Source organism: Aulonocara stuartgranti (assembly GCF_965226115.1).
Source record: "Aulonocara stuartgranti genome assembly, chromosome: 17".
Classification (NCBI taxonomy): Eukaryota; Metazoa; Chordata; class Actinopteri; order Cichliformes; family Cichlidae; genus Aulonocara; species Aulonocara stuartgranti.
The window spans coordinates 25,674,266-25,692,216 of record NC_138953.1 but is presented as its reverse complement, the minus strand read 5'-3'; the positions used below and the strand labels follow the sequence as shown (position 1 = coordinate 25,692,216).

General features: G+C 38.9%; 1 protein-coding gene across 1 annotated transcript in view; it reads right to left on the bottom strand.

Moving 5' to 3' along the window:
- ptn (pleiotrophin) overlaps positions 1-17,951 on the bottom strand; it is a 54,404-nt gene that overhangs the window by 13,394 nt on the left and 23,059 nt on the right. Inside the window, exons 2-3 of the mRNA XM_082510759.1 lie at positions 2,121-2,212; positions 566-739 (exon numbers count right to left, since the gene is read on the bottom strand). Coding sequence (XP_082366885.1) covers positions 566-739; positions 2,121-2,211 — 265 coding nt within the window. The 5' untranslated portion in view covers position 2,212. The remainder of the gene's footprint in view (positions 1-565; positions 740-2,120; positions 2,213-17,951) is intronic.

Below are 17,951 nucleotides of genomic sequence, written 5' to 3'. Positions count from 1 at the left end.
CACGCAGATGTGAAACTTAATGCCACTCCTCCAAAACTTTTCTTGCAGTAATCTATGTAGCCAGTTAGCACCATTATTTCCTGCAGTGTGTTCATCATTCGTGACAGGCTCATTGCAGAGCAGCAGGCTCTTGCCTGACAGGCCTTACTGTGGGAACAAACGTCCTCCAGGCTTGTCACTGCAAGACATTTCGGCTGTAAAAGCCTCACCGTCTCAAGCCCAAAAAAGAAAATGACAATGCCGGGCAATTATTCCTATGTTTTCCATGACAATATATTATATACTGCATAGATGTTTTTGTTGTACCTCTAATTAGCTAGCTTACTCATTCCTATTCTGAAAATGGGACCATTGTTTGTGTAAATGACGGGCCACAATAAATCATCGGGAGACGTGGTGGGAGATGGATGGCATCCATGTATTTGTACAGAAGGAGGGGAGTCCTGGGTCATTTAGAAGGCATAAATTATTTAAAAACCTAAAACAGTAGGTATTCTAAATTCTACTGGGAAAAGTAGATCCTTCTTTTCCTACTTCAACAAAGCAACATGTGAACATTTATCACCTCCAAACTTCTTTTTCCAGTTGCACGGGATCTTGCAGCGCTGGGTCTTGATGGTCTGCTTGCAGTCAGTGCCGGCGCGCGTTCCCTCCCTGGTGCCAAGTCCACAGTCCCCTTCGTTGGCTACGCACACACTCCACTGCCAATCCCCACAGTCTGACTTGCGTTCCTTCTTTCCTGTAGAATCACATCCATATTATAACACAACATCAAAATAGATAGCGCTGAGCAGGAATCCCCATGAACGTCTGTTTACAGATCTTGTAAAGAGCTGCTCACAATACCTGACAAAAGACAACAAATGTCACTACTTTTAGGCTTAAAACAACATAATTTGGGTCCCAAGACAACACAGAAGGAATCAAATCTCGAGGCATGAATTTAGCGAGATGTGAACTTATCAGGTCATCTCTACTAAGGCTAGTAGCTACAGGTTGTATTACTTCTATCAGTATAAAACAACTGAAACTTAATGAAGTGAGAGGGCCAGAGCTCCACTGAGGGTCATCTAAAACATAGACTAAACCGATGATAGTGCTTGTTCTATTACACTGATTTTTGTACTTGCTGCCAAAAGTTAATGAGAGCTCACAGTGCACTCATACACTGCTGACCTAAACTGGTGAAGAACTGTCTGAAAAAGCAAGGCTGTTTTTAATTCTTCTTTTAAGCTGAGTTTAGTAGCAAGTATTCCAAAAAAGGGGAAAGTTTAAATTGTTAATTAAATGAAATAGTGTTTCAAACACCCCTTGATTGTTGTTCATTGTGTATTTTAGGACAAACAAGGTGTGTTTTCCTTTTGTTTTGTTTGTAATTTCTTAAAATAAATGAATATAGAACAAATAATATAGTATTCCAATAACATGGTTCTCCATTACTCATGTCAACTCCTGAAATGGTGCGTGTTCAGCCAGACACCCGCGTGATTCTGTTATCTTGTATTCTAGAGGGTCAAAACTTGAGATTTTAACATCAGCTGTGAAGTTATTTCCCACAGTGAAATATGATTTAGGTCTTACATCAATCTTGCTCGTGATTTTTATTTATTAAATCTTCTGTTTATGAATTCCTCGCTTAGCCTTCTGCAATTGCAGACCAACTTCTGTTAGATGGTAGAAACTGGAAGGATAGATGGATGGTTGGATGTTCGTCTGTTAAAGTACCCCCTTTAGGACTGTATCACATTATTTTAAGGCGGCTGTAATGAGTTTAGGTGTTTGCACTAATTTCCAATGCAAATTAACTTTTTTCCCCTGAATTTAAATTAGGTTAAATGTGTTTTCTTTACCCAAGCGGGATTACTCCACTTTTTTTTTGTTCCTTATTGCAAATTATTCCTATTTGTCTCTTGTTAATTCTCATAGGAGACCAATTATTTTATCCTCAAAGTTGTATTTTAAAAATTATATTTGTATTTTTTGAAGAGTTTTGTATGACTAAATTAGTTGTTCAACAGGACAGTGAAATGTGACAGCATGCACACTGCTTAATTTAAGGTTAACTAACACTTTTCCTCTTTATCTTCTGACTTATATACTTAACAGTTTGAAGGAATCACCTTGTTTTTCTGCTTTGCCTCCTTCAGCTGCAATCACTGTAAGCACCAGGAGTGCTATTGCCACCCGTGTCCACTGCTTCTGTCCATTCATTCTGAAAGTCCCAAAAAGACAGCTGTTAGCAGGAGAATCCTACTTTTTCACGGTTTAAATGTTACAGATCAAGATCAAGCAGTTATTCTGTGTTCCTTAAAATACCTTTTCTATAAGCAACTATAGTCAGCTAATCCACTCCCTTAGTTCACACCAGACACAAAACCCCAATCCCAGCAGGTAATCTGATATCATTGCCACTCCACATCAGTTAAAGCTCAGATCATTTTATTCTTTGAATCCTATAGGCAGTTGGCATATCTGCAAGCCACTTTGCAACCATCATTTCCTCAGCTTCTCCATTCCATGCTGTCTGGCTTCATTAGCATTATGGATGTTGCCACTGATATGTGATTTTAGGTTTTTTCTACCAACCTGCCTGTGCTCTGAATACCCTTAGGTTTCCATGTATGCATGTGGGAGGGGATGTTCTAACATTTCAAAGCTCTGATTTAAAAGAAAATACACCTGAAAAGCAATCGTCATGCAGCCATCCATCACACGGATCAACAAGAACATCCTGCAAAATCTCGTTTCATGTTAGCCCCACAGTGCTGGGGTCTGAAATCAACATTTTGTTTGTCTGCACTCAAAGTAATTTGGTCTCGGTGTTGGTGAAATGTTCACTATACGGATGTCATTTATGTCAAATTTAATGTCAAAATTCTCTTTTTCTACACCCAAAAGAAAGAATCCTGAATGTTATTGAGTTTCTCACTTAATCTGTTTTTGGATTGTCAGTCAAGTTAAGTTGATCCTTCTGGTCACTTTACTGATGGATGCAAATATACTGTAAATAGCCCATAATTTATAATTATCTGACCCACACTAACTGAATGATAGAGTTCATTGTTGTACTGCCTAATTAGATATAAGATGCCCAAATTACTCAGCCAACACATGTACAACATATAGCACAACATATTTGTTCTTTTTCTTTTAATATAGATACAATCATTGTTGAAATTCACAGGTATTCTTATTTTTTGCCATCATAAAATGCAATATTCCCAGAGGCTCGAGAGACTTGAGATGCTTTGAGTCCAGGCTTACTGAGGTGCAAAACATTTGCTCAAGAAAAGATTATACCTGCAGCAAGAAAAGAGCAAGGAAGCAGAGGTGACCTCCATCATGTAGCCACTGTACAATTATTGAAACTGTTGAGAAATGTAGCCATCTGCCTCATTTTTGTCCAGTGCAGCTGACATTAGAGATTCAAAATCTAGCTGATTTATGATTTCATAAATCAAACTAAAGCCATGTTTCATATTTCCCGACCTTATTTAGTCCTCCTGCTGGTTTTGGATTGGCAGAAAGCTGTTACTGTCACTACCACTAGCCTAATGCACTAAGATGAAATTGCTGCAAAAAGCTTACTTTTTTTTTGCTCTACTGCCCTCTCCTTTTTTTCTGAGTGAGATCCTCTAGCCGACAGCACTCTCTGAGGGGGAAACAGCATGAGACTGAAGCAATTACAAAGTGTCTGACGCCAGAAACGCTCCTCTGGGCTCGAATTCTTGTAGAACAGTTCAGCCTGGCAGGGAAATAATATACATTTGTCATTTTTAATTAATCACGAGCTGGATCTGAGCCGTCCATCCTATTGTGCGTTCTCAGCTTTTCATTTCACTCACTTAAGATTCCACATAAGTTGAGTCTATGGCAGTGAGCGCCTCTGAAATGTAAAGGCATTCAAATGTTATATTTAATTATTTGCTGCTATTGAAGTAAGTTTTATCCCGGAGTTAATGTCTTCCAGCACTTCTCTGAAATTCATAATGGACCTTATGCCAGCGCCTGTAGTTTGCCTAGCAGATTGTTTTTATACTTTACTGAGTGCTCAGCTCACAGAGAAGCCCCGTTTTGATTAAATACTTCAGACTCCGTCTCCCAGTTTTTAAGAGGTCCACAACTATTCATCTCCATAACCCAAAGTATGAAAGGGGGGAAAAAATTTGAATCCCAACTGTAAGAAGTATGTACAATGATTTCTAAAAGATTCATAGAGAAAGCCCAATGAAAGCACACTGATAAAGATCATTTTCCAAGAAAAAGGCATTGTGGCCTTTCAAAAGATAAGAAAGCCGTTCCCTGAGTTAGTCACACAAAGAATGATAGGCTTTTGGTGCAGTGCAGGCATAATAATAGGGGACATGGCAGATGACTTTGAATGAGCACTACATACAGCAAGTTAAAGTAAAAATATGTCCTGGAATTGAGCTGACTTAACCATTTCCTCTGTAGAAAGTGGATCCTGGGAGACAAGTTCTTCCTCTTCGAGAAGTTAATAATTTAAATGAAAGTCACTGTACCTGTTTTCAGAGCATGACAGCACCTATAATGGATGGATGGGTCTGAGCATTTGACTATACTTCAGTAGGCATGTGTGCTGCCAGTGTTCGACTTTGATAAGAAGCCTTCCAAAGTGCCGTCTTAAAGGACAAGCGCATATGCTTTCCATAAATGCTTTCTCTCACTTTCTTTACGCTCAGAGGCACCTACAGCTCTACACATTGACAGAAAGGTAAAGACTCGGCTCCTGCTACAACCTGAGCACAAACCAGCCTTCTTTCATGACTCACACCCCTATAGTTTGACTGAACCAATGGGGGGTTTGTAAAAAACATAATTCTCCAAGGTCCCTCAAGTCACCTCTTCCCTCCGTGTAGCCAAAAGGAAATTGGTGTATTCAGATAAATACATACAGACTCCAAATAAAGGAAGGATATAGCTACTGTGATGTAAGTCGATTGGTTTATAAAGTTCTGTTTTGAATTCTCATCTTAAGCAATTCAATTTTTTGCTAGTTTTTTTAAACTGGTCAACATGAAAGGTGCATCTAACGAGAAAAATAGGACACTGCATGCTTAACTTCGTTTATTGCCCATTTTACTCCCATTTTACTAAAATGGGAACTTTTTTTTCCAAGTAAGACATGAAACTTGCAATTAGGATTACACTCATCGACTACTTTCTTAGATAAGCCTGTTCAACTGCAGGGCAAGTATTTAATCAGCCAATCACATGACAGTAGCTCAATACAATTAGGCAGGTCGACATATTCGAGACGAACCAGGTGAAGTCAAATCAAATATCAGAAGACGAAGAAAAGTGATCTAACTTGATCTGAGTATTTCAGGACTTGCTCATCCTGAAACGATCTCTAAGGTTTACAGAGAATTACCCCAAAAAGACAAAATATCCATTGTGAGGTAGTTTTCTGACTGAAAATGCCCTGTTGATACCAGGCTGCTTCCGGAAGTAATGAAGCTAACACGAAGCAAGGTATGCAGAAGAGTACCTCTGAATACAGAGCATAGCAAACTTTGAAATAGATGGGCTACAGCAGCAGAAGATGATACCGTGTGCTGCTTCTGTCAGCTAAGAACAGGAAACAGAGTTACAGTTCACACTGATTCACCAGAATTGCACAAAAAAAACTTCCCCTGGTCTCACGTGACTCCTTTCTGGCATTTTCTTTCATTTTTTGGCATGAACAACATGAAAGCCTGGATCCTTGTATGGCTGCGTCAATGGCTGTGCCATGCCGCAAGGCTCAAATCATCTCAAACCAGTGTTTGAACATGACATGTCATGTTATGTGTGAGTGTGTGTGAGTGTGTGTGACTGTGTGCGTCTGTATTTTAAACTGTAAGGTGTACCTAATAAAATGTCCATTGGGTGTAGAAGCCTATTAGAAAAATGTTGATGAAGTGAAAGTGAAGTGAGCAGGCCATGTTTTTTTTCTCTACATTCAGATGTGTTTGAAGAAGAAAAGAAAAGTCACTTCTGTTTGTCATTAGAAAAATGCAGGAAGCCTTTTTGATTGGTTTCATATTTCAGACTTTAATATTACGTCCATCTTTTATGTCTAGTCTATAAAAGATTATCATAAAATTCTTAGACATTTTAATGTTCAGCTAAAGTTGATACCTAAGTAGCCTGACACAAGAGAGCAAGAGTCATTAATCATCGCCGAACTTATTATTGCCAGATTCCAAACTAGATATTGAAGGCAGGAAATTGCTGTAAGTAAAGGTTTAGTGAAGTGGTGCTTTTCAAATAAGAGATTTTTTTTTGCCCTCAAGGTTGTCTTTGGACAATACCCCTCACTGCCCGTCTTTCCCCAGTGCAGGAACAGGAGAAGTGAATGTTTGCAAACCTCAACAAAAGGGGTTACTTTAGCTGGAACATCAGAAACATCCTGTGGTTGATGTGGCTCATGAGCCACTAAGAATGAGCCCTATCAAACCCTACCATTTGCCCCATTGATCCAAGCAAATCTGTGAGTTTGCTGGTGAAAGAAAAGGAGGAGGAAAGCCAGTACCGGGCACAGATCGATGGATCTTCAGTGACTCCTCACATGCTTCAATAAATACGAACAAGATGCTCCTCCACTCCACAATAACCCCGCATTCAAAACACATCCCATCTCTTTCCCCTCTCTCGCGGACTGACGTAATCCCCTGCTGAGAACATAAAGGAGAATCTATTTATACGATCGGATCCTTTGGTTGCGTTTGATATGAAGGCAGGAGGCGATGGAGTCAACAGTGAAGGAATAAAGGAGAGAGCAGTTTAATGAATCAATTATATGGCCCAAGAAAAGGGGAATTGCTCGGGTTATTAGCTGTACCGGCTGAGCAAAAAATATTTCCACCATTACCCTTCTGTGAAGAATAGATTTTGGTTTCTTTAATTAAAGCTGTTAACCTCTCACAATCCAGTTCCTAATCAGAGAACTTGTATAAATACATTTGGGGAGCATGCAATTAGGCAACAGCTCCTCTGTGTGTTTATAATGAACACAAATATTACCATAAGACATATGTATACATTTAATATCACTTAGCTGCATATGAATTATACATTTTTAAACAACTCCTGGCTCCCAGAAGTAAATCAAAGGATGCGCTTTCCAAATGGGAGACACTTTTGGCTATCTCTAATTTCATCACTCAATATTTAGACTTGCTCAAGAGGAAATCTTTTTTCATTTGTGATATAAGGAGTTTAGTCCAAATGTGCAGTAATGACAATTAGTAAAGTGGGTCACATGGGTTGGTTGTTTTTGTGAACATAAAGAGAATAATTACCCCAATCTAGAGTTCCAATCAGCATTAAAGGGAGTTCCAGTTCGTTATTGAGCCTTTGAGGCTGCTTTTAACACCAAATGAAATTCATGCAATGAATTCATGCAATGAATTTCATTTGGTGTGCAATTATTCATTTGTAATAATTACACATAGTCAATCAACACAACACAACACAAGCCATGAAAGCAAACAACAAGTTGTGATAAATACAGCAACACCCTGCACATGTCCCAACTAATCATCAGATACAGTCACTGACACTGAGCAGAGCGAAGCTGATGCGCACACATTTAAACTCACAAATAACAAGATTAGATTTAAGTTATCTTTTATTGTAGCATTTCAAATGCAGTGAACTTTTTTTTTTTTTTGCTTCAAGTGGTCAAAAGTCATTATCTTTTTGGAAAATATTTTAAAATCCATAAAGATCGACAATCAGATTTTGTGCAGACCTCAGGAGACTTGGGAACATTGTACTTGAGTATATATTCAAACTATTATAAAGAGCATAGAAATTAATGGAATGGTCAGAAAATCAGTTTAATGTCCCCACATTCAAGCTCACAATGTCAAAAAAATCAGTTGTACTTCGGATCGTAACAAGGGTTAAGCAACAGGTCAGACAAGAACAAGTCACAACTCTCTCTTCTATTTCATTTGCTAAATAAAAGGAGGGATGACAGCCAAAAGTGTTCCATATCATAAAGCTGACTGACGGAACAACACTGATCAGAACAGAAGAAAAAAAATGAAAAACTCACTCCTCATGTGTCCCCATGTGGAAAACTAAATGTGCAGTGAAGGAAAAAAATGGTCCTGTAAGCTTTTTGCTCCCCGATATCCTTCTAGCCTCTCTAGCTTCTCTATTTTCAGTTTTAACATTTCACATGATAGAAAAGGTAACACTAAGTCAGCACTCACAGTTTTCTACCAAGTGATTAAAAATATGTTACTCAGGTCATTTGGAGGTCTGTACAGATGAACTGAGAGAAGACAAACCTTTAAATCTTTACTGCGATGTGCATTTACCTGTATCTGTGTTCCCTAAGCACATCTGCACATCTGTGACTGCAACTTTACCTGCCGCCAGTTTTAAATCTTTCTGTTTAGTCTGAAAATGTCAGGGAACGTATTACACTGCTATAAGATGTAATGGATCACCTACTGTACAGAGAAAAGCACGTAGGGTTATCAACCAGTTCTGCAGAAGTGGTATAAAAATATTCTTCTTTAGGTTTGTGGAAAAATATAAATCAACTCTCAAAATAAAAAAAGAAAGAAAAGAAAAATAAATGAATATGTATTATAACAGGTAGAATTTTGAGCAGCACCGTCTTTGTTGATTATTGATTCACGTCATTGGTGCAAATGGAAATTTGGAACCTGACAGAGACTCAACTTTGAGCATCTTAGCAAACAGAAACTGTAGAATCACGCTTCTGTAAAAGTGCTCCAACCTCAAATCTGCCCAACATCATAGGCGCAATAATACAGGCATTTTTGCAGCAAAGTGCCAAACCCATACCAATTTTCTTCCCTCATTCTTTTCATAAATGCCTAGATTGGATCATGCTCCCCACTGCCAACAAATTAATGTTGCTGGCAGTGGGGGGCATGACACACTTCTTGATACAATGTTGCCATTGAAATGCACCTGAAGCAAGATCCTCCACAAAATTTTCTTTCTTTTTTTTAACTTTTTTGTGTGGCACGTTTGTCATGGTTGGTGTTATTGCTCTTCTTTGTGTTTCTAGTTTGCTCAGCCTTCTCTATCATCATGTTTATTATTAGCTTTCATGTCTATTTTTTCCTTTTGTACTTTAAAGGTTACTTTTTCTGTCTCTAGTATAAAATTTACTTCCTGCTGTTGCACCTTTCCCAGCTTTGTGACTGTCTGCACCATCCTCTTTACAGTCGCCTGTATTTGATTGTTTCCACCTGTGCTTCCTTCCCACATCATCAATCACCCTCTCTGTTTTTGGATTTCTGTTTTGTTTTTTTGTTTACTTTGCCTTTTTATGTGACCTGTGTTTAGGTTCTCCCTCCAATACATCCTGACAGATTTGACACTAGCTATTTGTCTCATAAGATGACTGTATTTATTCATGTTTCTAAAACATAAGAAAAAATGCTAAATGAAACACATTCTCACTTGAAAAAAGAAGTATTATGAGATTGAACATAGGATTATGGTAGTCTTAACACTATAAAGTGATACAACTGATGCTGGCTAAGATCTGCAAGATAAATCTCCATATGAACCCCTTTATAATTGCCTCAGAACCAATATGGAAGTCACCATCTAGAGCAGGGGTCTCAAACTCCAGTCCTTAAAGGCCGGTGTCCTGAAACTTTTCCATGTGTCCCTGTTGCAAAACACCTGAATAAAATTAGTAGGTCATTAGCAAGAGTATAGAACTTGACTGCATGTTGAAGTAGCAGCCCCTAACCCTACTCAAGTAAAGTCAAGTAAATATAAGTGTTTGAAAAAATGTACTTCTAAAAGTAAAAATGGTAAATAAATACTTTTATTTCTAAAAGTACTTTTATTGCACCATGTTCATTCACTCATGAACTGCTGTAACATGAATCAAATCTGTAGAGTCTTGCTAATGACCTACAGTGGCTTGCAAAACTATTCGGCCCCCTTGAACAAACACCGTCCATCTAATCTGACTGAGCTGGAGCTGTTTTGCAAAGAAGAATGGGCAAGGATTTCAGTCTGTAGATGTGCAAAGCTGGTAGAGACAGACCCTAAAAGACTGGCAGCTGTAATTGCAGCAAAAGGTGGTTCCACAAAGTATTGACTCAGGGGGCTGAATAATTACGCACACCCCACTTTTCAGTTATTTATTTGTAAAAAAGGTTTGGAATCATGTATGATTTTCATCCCACTTCTCACGTATACACCACTTTGTATTGGTCTTTCACGTGGAATTCCAATAAAATCGATTCATGTTTGTGGCTGTAATGTGACAAAATGTGGAAAAGTTCAAGGGGCCGAATACTTTTGCAAGCCACTGTACTAATTGTATTCAGGTGTGTTGCAACAGGGACACATAGAAAAGTTTCAGGACACCGGCCCTTGAAGACTGGAGTTTGAGACTCCTGATCTAGAGGAACTTGAGCTTTTGACATACCCAAGAGCACATTAGACTTGTAGTCAAGACCACCTAAACCAAGCCCAAGACAATACCAAGACCAGAGGGTATCGAGACCAAGACAAGACCAAGACAGACCGAGTCAAGACCAAGACAAAGTCGAGACGAGACCGAACCAAAAAAAGTCTTTAAAACTGAAGCCAGATGCTGCTTCGTTTAGGCATATTTATGTGTTTTTGCGATGCACTTGCACAGCCCTCCTCACTGCTGTCTACTGTCTCACTCACTTACTGAGAGGACAGACGCACGCTCCACTTGACTGTTGCGTCTCTCACACTCTCTGTTTTTCACATAATGATATTATCCTGTATCGCCACAGGTGATTGGCCACAATATGGAGGGATTGGAGCACAGCTGAGCCACTGTGTGAGAGCTGAGCAGCGAAAGGAAATTAAAATAGGAGCCAGCTCTCGCTCAATGGGAGTCGACTCTTCTGATTCACTACAAAGCACTCTCTAAGCACGGCTCTTAGAGCTGATGCTTTTGCACGTGACACATTATCGAACGTTACATTGTGTGTCATGGATACTGTTTACTCCAAATCTCCCGACCACTATGTCGATCTGACACAGCTAGACCAAGACAGCGAGAGCAAGACAAGACCGAGGGATCCGAGACCAAGACAAGACCCAAGACCAAAGTCCGTCGCGACCGAGACAAGCCCAAGACCAGGTCTCGAGACATCCAACTCTAGAGAACATCACCCATGACTGCACCTGTTCCATGTCCAGCTCGATTTCTGTATATCCCCTTGACCTCCTTTCATGTCGCCCATGCATTGCTTTGATTTGGACTACATTTTTTTTGTATCTAATTTCATTTCGTCATCAAGCCTTGAAAAAAAAATCATGTCCCATTGTTACGGTTTGCTGACACAGTTAAAACATAAATGGGGCAGGAAGTGTGGTTTTCTTAAGAACGCACATTTCCTCTATACACGTAACATTTATCAAGTAAAATTTGTTCAAATGTTTGTATTTCACCTGGAACGCTTACATGAGCAAACTTTGTGGATTTACTAACGAAAATATTCTCTCAGGACACTTGATAGGATATGAGTTGAACTTACTCTGGTAACCGTTTGGGATTTGCTTTGTTGGTTTGGAAATCTCCCTCATGAAAAAAATTCAGCTGAACTGACATCGGTTCTCCAAACAAAAAAATAATATATAAAATGTGGCAAAAACAAATGTCTCCTTGGATATTGATTTGTGTTCCAAAGTCACATCTGATATTTAGAGAGAGATGGAGGAAAAAACAAAAGAAAAGCCACTGTACTGACAGATTTCCATTGTGTGGTTCATTGTTTTTTTGTTTATCTTCAGTAGACAGACAACACAACACTGTGTCCTTGGGAAAAGTCAGGCAGAAAAATCCACTTCTGAGTGGCTTTCCCATCCCAGTAGTTGTGATTCAGGAGAGGAGTGAATGCCTCACCTAGACACAGGGGATATTGAAAGGATTTATTTAGGAGTCTCTCTGTTTGTGTGTGTTCCTTGAGCTGAGCTTTTGAGAGATTCTAGCACGGATGAAATGAAAAGTATATTGACTAGAAAACAAAGGAAGGCCTTTGAAAGGAACTGAAAGGCAGAAAGCCACGGACAGTCGAGCATATAGCTCCAATATGCAGCCACTGTCACGGCTGAGGGTCCTGTCTTTGGCTTGTAAGATCACCTCCCTCATGTACCTTAGTGTTTACTTTTTCTGCCTCTTAGTTGTGAGTGTCTATGCCTTCCTTCCTGCCTTTTTAACAACTTCTCTACAGGTCTGCCCGTGCCTCTGTGTGGTTTGCCTTTATTCTCTTACTCCTCTGGTTTTCCTTTTGTTCTGTTGGACTTCAGTTGTGATTCACTCTACCTAGACTTTTCTGTCTTCCCTATAAGGAGCAACCTTTTTCTGCCTAAGAGTTTGAGATCCCTTCGTCTGAACAAAAACAGAACACCCACAGAGCAAAAATGTAGATAACTACACAGTAAATAATGTGAGTGAAAGCTTGATAAAATGCTGCTAGGTGCAGTAATCCCTCCAGGTTCGGTGTTGAAGGAAAGTGAATCGTTTTCCCGTGGGACTGTAGAATGCCTTAAATGTGGCACGGCACCGTTTCTTGCGTGTTTAGGTGCAGATGATTAAAGGAAAATGCCACTTGTGTTTTGTAAAGGTCAGACAATGGGGGAGAGGGTATGTGAAGATGGTCCTTACTACAGTATCTCTCAGAACAGCCTGAGCGAAGCCTCCAGGGAGCCATGCTCCAGAACAAAAGCAGCATGTGTGGCATCCTCTGTGTGTGTTTCAGCTTGTGTGTATTGTGTGCTGAGTCTTCAAAATGAAACTAAGTCTGAAGAGCAGTGTAAAATAGGCTTGTTTACTGATTAACAAAAACCAACAACCCCCCCCCCCCCAAAAAAATATAATAACAAGGATGGCAGGCAAAGGCTGTGTGAGAGCATTAGAGCTGAAACAGACGAAATTGAAGACTTCGGTTTATGCATGAATGCCTCCATCACGACGATCGTATTATATTATACCCCCAAACACTCATTCATTTGCTTATCCTCACTCTCATCTCCCCAATATATTATTAGCTGCATGAGAACATTATGAGCCCCATACTATCGCTGTGACAAATTCCAGTCATCCCAATTTTTAGGGTTATGAAACTGCAATATAGAAAAATTACAGTTGTATTAAAATTTATTGACAAATTAAAGTTTCTAATATTCTAACTATGTTTTTTTTTTTTTTACAAAGGTTGCACAAAGAAAGCTGGCAGCTGGAGCACTGCAGCAGTCAAGCGAACCTTCAATAAAGTTTTCTTTTTTAGTGAAGTAGAGATAAGTTGGCAAAATGCTGAAAAAAAACCATGTTCTGCCTCCGAGGGTAAACATTTAAAACAAATATCAGAGAATGTTAAAATATAAGATGCTGTGCACGAACATTTGAGTGAGGACAAAGTTATTTTGGAGCAGCACTGAGACGCACTCTAAGTGAATCGGAATTTTATATATAATTTGCATAATTTACAATAAAAATATTCCATATTTATCGTACACCACTCCGCTGCAGCCATTTAATTAGGCCTTTCTCTCGAATCAGGCATTTTAGCTGCTGCAGCTCCTGATCACCCGAATGTCTTTTGATTGGTCGGCTTCCGTAAACAGATTAACATCCCCTGTAACAAGCATGGGCATGAGATTATAAAGGCACCTGAGCTGCCATTTCACTGAGCGTGGGGAACAGTGCACTACTTCGTAATACTGCATTCTGGTTCGCTTGGAGTTCACTGGGATTTTTCTCCATCTTTATGTGTTGTGTTGTGGACAGAGATCTCAGATGTCATTACCGGAATCTGCTGGAAGCACTCTCCCATTCTCACCATGGTGATGTTACCTTCAACATCTTCCCTTACTCCTCTCTCAGCCTTTGGTATTTTTCCAGCATCTAGTTTTCCTTCTACTTGATGTTGCTATCGCTTGTAGTGATGTGTCGGTCGTGAACGAAATGGCTCTTAGAGCCGGGTCTTTGACGTGAACGACGCGAGCCGTGTTTTTTTTTTTTTCTCTGTCTCTCGCCCTCTCTCTCACACTTTTTTTCCACTTCACTCCGCACTCGAGCCTTGTGCTTTACGACAGAACAGAGCGGGAGGGAGAGACAGAGAAAGAGAGCCAGGGACAACAACGTCACATTAAAAAGGTATAGTAATCATCCACAACTATTTTCAGTTGCGGATGATAAAGGATTCAGAAAGTTTATTCATGCAGGCCCATATAACAGAGAATATGCATCTTCTTTTTGTTTTCATATTTTAATTTATATTTAATTGTGTTGTGGTTTGTGGTATTTTGTGTTGTTTCACTTTAAATTTGTTTAAAAGGAAAAAGCTGGAAATTTAAATATTTAAAAGTTGAAATGTGAATAGTTGGTTTTTGTATTATATGATTTATTTATTACATTTTATGTGGAGTGAATAAATAAAAGTATATTTACGGTGGCCCCTAGAGACAAAGAATGTACAAACTTCAAAATACCTACGAACTCTGAAGCACGTACAAACTCCAAAGCACGTAAAAACTCAAAACACGTACAAAAGACAACAGAAGTGCTCCAGGATGCTAGGGGCAGTGTTGAGCTTTTGTTACCTAGTGGCTACACAAGCCAGCAAGTACCAACGACCGGATTTGGTGTGTGGTAGTAACAGGTAAACGAACATTTTTTTTAAATTATTTGAATATATATGAATGCTTGTGTATAAATACACAAACAATACACATATGCTTTCAACTGTGTAATTTAAGTGATCTAGGTAGCTCTGTTTTGGAAGTTCAGTTAACGCTAGAAATGTGTTTTGGAGTTTGTACGTGCTTTGTCTCTAGGGGCCACTGCATATATTTACATATAAACATATATAAATAGAACCACTTTTTTTTACATTAGTAATTCCTTTTGTGCATAATTTTATATTATTGTTAATAATAAATTCATTAAAGCAACAAAACAACCGTAAGAGCCAGCTCTTTTTAGTGAGCTGAGCCGAAAGATCCGGTTCTCTAAAAAGAGCCGGAAATCCCATCACTAATCACTTGGTGTAGCTACATCTGTTACCATGGATTCTTTCTCTGCTTGTCCACTGTTACTATGTCCAGTTGGTTAGCCATCACCAATTTGGACTTCCTCAGCACAGATGAACGTTAACATCACCAATGAAACATTAAGGATTAATGATTCATTCAGTTGTTTATTGTTCAATAAGTGCTTTTCTAAATTACTCTTCAAAATTGTTGTTCAAAATTTGTTGTAGTAGACTGGTCAAAAGGCATAAAATGTGAAGAGTATCTAAGGGCCAACGGGTTAGCATGAGAAATTGTTGTTTCAAATGAGAAAAATGTTTTTTTTTAAAGCTACTATGAATATGTGATGAAGGCAGTAAAAGAATAATATCACTAGATGAAAATTAAGAGCGAATGAAGTCAGATGTCTTTGGCATAGATAGCAGAGATGCACACAAGACACTGGTGCCTTGGCACACTCGGGGCAGCAATACAGGACACCAAGAGATATAAATTTTTATGACACCATTAAAGTTCACATTTTGATGTTATGGGTTGGACACCAAGACTGTAGTTTGAGTCCAGTTGGGACCTTTGTGCTAGCCATTTTTTTTTTTTCAGATTTGTCTAGTGCTTTCTATTTTCACTTTAAGGAATGAAAAAAAGTAGTTTAATAACGACTTTCATTTTCATTGTTGTTATGTGACAGGTTGAGAGGGAGACCCTTCACTCTATTTCCATAAATCAAGTGTGTCTAGCACCAACAACAAACTTAATGCTAGATGTATCTGTGAGGCAAAAGTGGTCATATTAGATGGCCTGAGAATGAGAATGGCATCTTGAACCTTAGAAAAATCGGCTCAGTGAGTCTTTGAAATTACCTCCGTAATTACTTGCTTTTGATAAAGATTAGATTAGATTAGATAGAACTTTATTAATCCCTCGGGTGGGTTCCTCTGGGAAATTCGATTTCCAAAAAGCACAGCACCGACAGAAGTTCCAGTGTTACAGAATATTATATATATATATATATATATATATATATATATACACACACACACACACACACACACACACACACATATAAATACAGAGACAATATAAATAAAATAAAACAGGAACATTGTTCAAATTACACAACCACAAAACTGCAGACACTTTTGAGAGTTTTTCTGAAAAGAACAGATTGCACAAGGTCATATCCAAACAGCGAAAATATTCATAAATATTACTTCTGCATCTATTCCATTTTATAAGGGTCTCACGATAAGATCTAACACATTTTGATAGTAGGCTGAAAAGAAGGCTACTTTGAGTCAGCAGGTTTTGCTCATTGTAGAACACTCTGAAATAGATGTGCCGTATTCATACATGGGGCTATTTTTACCCTGTCCTTTAATCTCCATTCCTTTCTGTGAAGCTACAGTAGAAACACCTGTGTGCCTGGCTGCAGGGGACACCTTATCACCCACTACTTGTCCTTTTGCTTTTCTCTCCATTTGGGTACCTTTTGATTGCTTGAAATAGCTAGTCTTGTTCCCTTCACATGCTGGCTGTCCTGGTGCTGGACCCTTGCAGGCTGATCCCCCTGGCAGCCACTGACGGCACAGAAACAGCTCAAAGCTGCTCCATCCCTCAAGCCCCACACAGTAACATCAGCAGTCACCGCCCGCCTCCCTCTCTCCGTTCTCAAATGCTTTCTCCTGCCTACTCTCCAAAGGCGCCAATTTAGAGGTGTCTGTCTAATTGAGTAGGCAACATTTATCTGTGTGTGTGTGTGTGTGTGTGTGTGTGTGTGTGTGTGTGTGTGTGTGTGTGTGGCTAAAGTGAGTATGTGTGTGTCTTTGTTTCTCTTAGGAACCTGCTGAAAGCACCTTGAGTCACTTGTTCATTAAAGTATGCTGGATGAGAAAGCCTTTGCAGAGAGCGTGGGTAGTTTTGTCTGGCTTTTGATAAAGCCATGCTCCCTCCCTCCCTTTCTCTTTTTTCCTATCCTCCCTGCCTCCTAAAATGACTTCTCTCTTTCTTTCTCTGCTTCTTATTCTGTGTATTTAGCAGAGAGTTATGCAAAGAATTTTTTTTTTTGTCCACTTGAGCAGTGCTTTGCATATCTCTGTGTATTTAATTTGTGCTTGTAAACAGACTGTTGAATTTCTTAATAGCAGTCGAAAGTCGGTGACAGCTTATTAAAGAGCCAAGAAATCACTCTTCCTGAAAGTGAGAATGGACTTCATCTGCAGCTGAATAAGGTACATAATGCTGTAGAAGATCTAGTTATCAGTCACACCTCAGCTACGAACACTACAATAAATTTGCACAATGGATGTGGAAGATTTTAATTTAAAAAGTATCTACTGCTTTGGTTAGTACATTTATTTTAACTGTTTCAGTGTATATTGTAAATATCAGGGTCTTTACACTGTGTTCATCTGTATGTAATGGGCACTGCATGAATGCCATTCAGTATATTATATATACAATTCAGTATATTACATATACTGACTTTTGCTACAGATCCTTCCATGTACTTCAGAACTCAATGCCATTGTCATGTGGTTGTTTTTTCTCTTAGAAATCACATAAATATGCAACAACTGAGCAGTAAGCAGTTATAAACAAAAGATAAGCCATGCCTTGCCAGTAAACTGTTGATTTCTTATTTTAAGCTGTCACAAATTAGTTCATCTTGAGGTATTTAGTTATATAAATAAAAATCATGTACACTACAGGAAACAGGAGGCTGTGTTTCAAACACTAGTCAGCATTTTCATTTTCTTCCTAATATATATCCCTCCTAAGCTTTCAAGTAGTGATGGCTTCCTGATACCTCTCAAGTCACTCCCATTCACTCGCTAGTGCCAACCTACACAATAGTTACCCTTCTCATCCATTTAACCCTCTCAGGCTCAAATTAAACTTTTTGTTGCTAATGCACAACC